The sequence below is a fragment of the Amphiura filiformis genome, chromosome 10 (genome assembly GCF_039555335.1).
Source record: "Amphiura filiformis chromosome 10, Afil_fr2py, whole genome shotgun sequence".
Taxonomy (NCBI): Eukaryota; Metazoa; Echinodermata; class Ophiuroidea; order Amphilepidida; family Amphiuridae; genus Amphiura; species Amphiura filiformis.
This window is the reverse complement of record NC_092637.1, coordinates 17,868,154-17,874,372: the sequence shown is the minus strand read 5'-3', so window position 1 is coordinate 17,874,372 and position 6,219 is coordinate 17,868,154. Positions and strand designations below refer to the sequence as shown.

General features: G+C 37.7%; 1 protein-coding gene across 1 annotated transcript in view; it reads left to right on the top strand.

The window, feature by feature from the left end:
* The first annotated feature begins 902 nt into the window (after positions 1-902).
* The window catches only part of LOC140162588 (cilia- and flagella-associated protein 43-like), a 46,323-nt gene continuing 41,006 nt past the window's right edge, over positions 903-6,219 (top strand). The window contains 5 exon segments of the mRNA XM_072185850.1: positions 903-1,123; positions 1,735-1,837; positions 3,247-3,485; positions 4,118-4,234; positions 5,768-5,848. Of these exon segments, the coding sequence (XP_072041951.1) occupies positions 1,022-1,123; positions 1,735-1,837; positions 3,247-3,485; positions 4,118-4,234; positions 5,768-5,848 (642 nt within the window). The 5' untranslated portion in view covers positions 903-1,021.

The following is a 6,219-nucleotide window of genomic DNA, read 5'->3' as shown; positions in this document are numbered from 1 at the left end:
TTTTTTTGGACATGGTAAGGCTCACAAAAAAGGGTTTGTCTCAAAGCTCATGAGCGGTTTGAAAACAAATGCGAAATGCAATTTTTTTGCGACTTGGTATTTTTATGGTATTTTGAGAACATAAATCTCATTTTTATCGAATTTTTCAGGAAAAAACTAAAAAAAAAAAATTTTGAAATAAAAAACAATTTCGCATTTCTTTTTTCTTCAAATTGCGCGATTTTACAAACGCGCCCGCAAGGTTTGAGACAAAGGGGTTTTTTTGGCCTAACCAAAATGTCATAAAAGGTCCCTATTACCAGATGGTGTAGCGTAGGGTTTATGATTCATGGGCAGAGTGCAAGACCATCGTAAGGAAAGTTGAATGTAAAAGCTGCCATTTACATCATTTCAATATGATCAATGGGATATCTTGGGTTCTAGCTTAGTGTGCTGCAAACTACATGTGTTTTACATACAGCAGCTTTGACATTGTACTGCACTTATGATTGTCTTGCATTCAACTTTCAACTGCCCATGGATTGTAAAAAAAAAAGTTCCTCTCAAAAATGATGTTCGTAAGCACCCTATGTGCTTAATGAAATTAATATGGTCCATACTCTTCCATAGTCTTGTAATCAAGGGGAATGCTTCATGAATAGAGCAAATAATTATAATTATTGCATTTGTTCCATTTATGATGTCACCAACAGCACATTTAGAATAGTCATTTTGTGTTGTGTAATTTTTATTTTTTTTATTTTGAAAATAAATAAATTTCTTTTGGGAATACACCCATGGAAACAATAAAATGTCATATTATTTCTGTTACGTTTGTTTTCTCTCCTACCATCACAGGAAAATCAAACTTCCTTTTGAAGGCGAAACTGAATCACACCCGGATGATAAAGACAATGTCCCAGAGAGACCCGGATCAGTCTTCAATAAACAGGAAGTCCAGGTCAATGACGCTGCCATTGCGGGTCTCGTTGGCGAGGTGGCAGAGGATTTTGAAGCCGTCTTTGACGGGGGCAAAAGACGGATGGTACCAGTGTCACATTGTTGGACACCAAGTGGTGATATATACTGTGGATGTGAAGGAGGACAATTGATGAGGATTGATACAGAAACCCATGGTGTAAAGGTAGGTATCATGTCGTGAACAGTGTCGCATGTTGCACGGACACCAACCGAGGACACACCTAGATACCCTCAGATAACAGTGTACATCCTCAGATACTTTCCCCAGCAGCATGTGCAGGGGTGTGAAATTTCCGAAATCTTGAATTCAGACTTTTTGATGTTGATTTTGATCTCTTTTTTTGCACTTCCTCTGTACAGGAGCTTTCCTAATTTCAAAGTTTTTCAGACTGTGTTATCTGTGGTCTTTCACACCCCTGCATGTTGTAATAGACTATATTTTGTTTCTCGGATAGGGGTAGGTCGGGTTGGATAGATTCAGGTGTAAAAAATCTTTTTTATTTTCCAAGTTGTAGGACCATGGTTATAAAATCCTAGATCCATCTTTGCCAGTCTTTATAAGTGTTTGAGTGTGTTTTTAGCAATGTGTGAATAATTGCATGGAAGAAGGAAAGAAACAAAAGAAAGGTTAGAGAAAAAAAAAAGATAAAACGGAGAGAGAGATAGGGTGACAGCCATAAATGAATTGACTCTGGTTTTATCGATCTTGTTTGAAAGAGATATTAAATTATATAAATATCAATTCTAATGATTTTGTGAATTTTGTTTTTCTAGGTCCTGTACAGCCCACCCATCCCAAAACAAGTCTTCAAATCTGTTTCTAAGGAGCTGTCATCATTGGAGAAAGAGAAGACAATGTCACCTGTACCTGATGAAGGTAAGGACATACAAATTACAAGTCATCAATATTGCATTACGTTACCAATCCCTTAAAAAATGTGTGCATTTTCACTTCAAAGCAGTATCTAAATTCATTTTTTTACCTTGGGATGCGCTTTTGCACCCCATTTTGAAAGTTGTGGTGCAATTTAATCTGATGCAGAGCAATTTGAAGTGCAGTCTCAGACAACCAACACATAAAGTCAGGACAATGTGGTATCGCAATTTTGCACCACAAGTTATATCCCAGAAGATGAATTTTGGGGCTTATTTTGAAGGCTGCATCAATGTCACTGTACCTGATGAGGGTCATTAGAACATACAAATTACAAGTCAGTAATATTGCATTACGTTACCATTGCCTTGAACAAAGTTTGCATTTTCACTTCAAAACAATGTCACTGTAGCTGGTGAGGGTAAGGACTAAGACTGGGATTTTTAGGGTAATTTTGTTCCCGGTTAACCTATACACTATAATAGCTTACTATAATACAATTGTATTGTAACTATTGTATTGTTACCGGGTTCTTTATACTGATAATAAAAGGGGCACACTTAACTTAAGCCAGTTCCAAAGGACCTAGCAGAGAACTGTATAGCCCTCAACATAACTTTTATATTAGACTCAATAGACTGTCATTGTAACAGTTAAGAGTAAGGGATAAATGTTTATATAAATGTTCAGATGCCAGAGTGCCCATCTCTCTTTCAAAGTGATTTGGACTCCTCTTTGTACAATGTTGCTGGGTAGGGGGTTGCTATTCCTCCTGCCAACATAACCGTCCCAGCATAAGCAGGTATCCATTTACATGATTTACCTGAACTGAAGCACGAAATCCCAACACACCAAAGACACAAAACATTGCCTTTGATATGACTCGAACCTACAACCTTGTGATCATGAGTCCTATCACCTAACTGTGTGAGCCACCATGCTCTCATGTCGGTGCTAGTAATGGCATTCTAACAGTCTTCATAAGCAATTTTTGTTTGCTGGTGGTAGGAATGGATACATGTACCTTCACCATGAAAGTTATGTTGAGGGCTACAGTTAAAGATGACTTCCTTGTAAACAGATGTTTCAATTTATTTCGAGAACAGGGCCTAGATTTCGACGAGAATCACAGAATTGATTCTTGTAATGATTCTCGTAAGATTCGGTTACGAGAATCAACTTCTCTCATTGTATCATACAGTAAGTGCAGTGACTATATGATGGATTTTGATTCTCGCAAACCAAGACGAAATCTAGGGCCTGGAGAAGTTCATGTCTTTTAAATGTAATGGTACATTGTATTTCAAATGAAATAGGGCATTGCTTGTATGCTGGTGGTATCAATGGCTACCTTCATCATCAGTTAGAGAAATGACATTCTTGCACTAAGTCTTTTTGTGTTTTATTTCCAGATGAAACAGAGCCATCACCCAGTGCTAAAGACCAAGGTAACATCCTGAAGGAAGGCTCCATCAACTGCCTAGCCCTGCACAAGCATGGCTTGTTTGCCGGTGGTAGCGATGGCTACTTGCGTAATCTTCATGTGACTAAAGACGTAGTGCAAGTTGCTGATAGCTGGAAGAGTGGCTCTCCTATCTCATCACTCAGTTGGACTACAAACTTTATGAGACTGGCTGTTGGTAGTACAAAGGTAATACCACATGGCATAGCCAAAGGGGGACAGCTGCCCCTCTGTGAGAAGTCTTGACCCCCAGATACGCCACCCCTGTGAGAAGTCTTCCCTCATGATTTTGAATCTTTATTGAGACTTGTGTATGAAGATCAGTAGTTTGGATTATGGCATTGTATAGGTGACTCAAAGGAATTTGGCCTACTTTGAGCACTAATTTTGACTTCCTGTAATACTTGGCATAATTAAATAATATGGTATCAAATTAAAGCTGTTTTTGTAGATTTTATAACTTTTATGGGCATATATTGCTGTCCCAATACTTTTTTTTTAGTTATTTCGGTATGCAAAAGAGGGACTAAAAATATACTAAACTCATCACTTACATTTCAAAGTTGCAAATTGTCGTACTCTGCCACAAAACACCGCTTTTGAAATATACTGTCATTTTTTTCTGCATGCAATCAATGAAGATGCTTATCAAATTCATATTTAGCTGATATTGAGTGATTTAAAGTGAACAAGTCGGTAGATGGTCGCTGCAATCTAATCTTCACTAAGGACTAACACAAATATTGTTGTTACATAAAATACATAAAATGCATAGTGATTGAGTGTGCGTCCTCTCAATAATAGTTCATCTTTACTTTCAGGGCTCCATGCATATGTATGACTACTCGAGTCCTGGTGTTGCTGAGCTCCTTTCAGATACACATTTTGGCAACTTTGTGGGAATAGATTTCTTGGCGCCTGGGAACCAGCATTGTGTGGTAAGATATCCTCTATACTGGAAGACAGAGATAAAAAGACTAGTTTGCGTCTGACGTCATCTGTCAATCAAACTCGTGATGATATGAGTTGCTGAACGCGGCAGTAAAACCGGGCGATAAAAGTGGTTTTCCAAGTAAAGTGTTAGATGCGTGCCGTTAGTAAAACTGGGCGCCTTATTGTTAATTTTACACCTTCAAACATACAAACCATCTCAAAAGTTAGGTCTTTATAGTAGGAAACTTTCTTTCGCGAAGGCACCATGTCAACAATGCCTAGAAAAGTTGCCTTTTGCCTTGTAAAAGTACGTAATTTTTCGCCATGTTCTGCTATTCCTTTTCTCTGATCGACCTTCCTTGTACGCGCTATTAGCCAATCAAGGATCGTAGAGAATTTGATTGACAGTGACGTCAGATGCAAACTAGTCTTTTTATCTTTGTCTTTATATAATATCATTCAATTGTAAAATTCTATATAAAAATGTTCTTAAAAGGGGCATACAAGATGGGGTGTTATAATATAATTCACATTGGCCAATTACTATTGATATCTTTTGTTATTTTTAGCAAAAAGACTATTCCACTTCATGTGAGTGCAATAGTCCATTTTCTATTGCACTCACATGTACAGCAATATGTGACATGATCAAGGGGAATGAGTCACATGTCGACCCTGGTTGAATATGAGTTTTGCATAATGTTTCTAGAGTTGACTTCTGACGTCAATGCCTTGCAGTATGCGCATGCATCATTACAATTTCCTTTGTTTTTTGCCTGGCAGTATGCGCGCGCATCATATTTTGTTTAGGGCTCATGTTTTTAAAACTTCCGCCACATCACAATGAGGCTATTGAACAGTGCAGTGGTTGCATGGGGTTCACTCAAGCATATCAATAGACCAGTCCCTTGCCTTTGTTGAAAAACATTGAGGTGAACTCATCTATAGAGCTTCCAAAAACTATAAACCCCATGTTGATACGACTTTTCTTTGCGAAGTTACATCAATTTATCAATCGGTGCAAACAATAGAAGACAAAAGCATTTTAACACTTTCTTTGCCAATATCTCAGAATCAATATTAGCGACATCCGACTCATTCCCCTTGATCGCGTCACATATGTGTACATCCATATCAAAACGATGCACTTGTCGGCTGCTACATGTGTCTCATTTCACAAAATAGCTAGGAACAAATACCAGACTCACTGCAAGTCACTTCAAAGCATCCCAAGTCACAAGGTTTAGGAATACAGAGATACATTCCTTAAACATGTGGCTTGGGGATGATTGGAAGTGACCTCAACTTGATTTCAGTCTGGTATTTGTTCCTAGCTATATTATGTGAAATGAGACACGTGTAGCAGCCGACAAGTGCATCGTTTTGATATGGATGTACACATGTGTATATGTAGCTACATGTATAACTGGGTTCACAAACAAAAGCTGTTAATTAAAAATAACAAATCAAGTTAATGGCAACATGTACAGAATATTATGTTTCAATCTATTTTATTTCCTAACTTTTTCTTTTTATAGTCTGTTCGTCAAGACGGCAAGGTACAGATTTGGAGCCTGGAAGAAGAGAAACTTGTTGGCAGTGTGTATATCGGAAGACCTGTGAGTTGACATTATAATGCTCTATTAACAAACACTATCCCTGAATACGATATTCTATTTCAGTAATTGTATGGGCTTAAAATAGGGGTATATAGTACATGTGAGTCCTGCATGTTATATAGTTCCTACACACGATCCTACAGGATTGTGGATAGTCAATCCCTCGTTGAAAGTTGGACTATCTCATGGGCAGTTTTCATTGTTTATATGTTTGGAATAAACACATAAGCCAAATTTTATATGTTCCATGAAAACATATCAAAAGTGTGTTTACTTTCCTAATTTTGGAGTCTTATCCTCGCATTTCTTGATATGCCTAGACTTGGCATAGTTTTACTTCATTTATATGATCAAAATCTCTGGGTCATGCG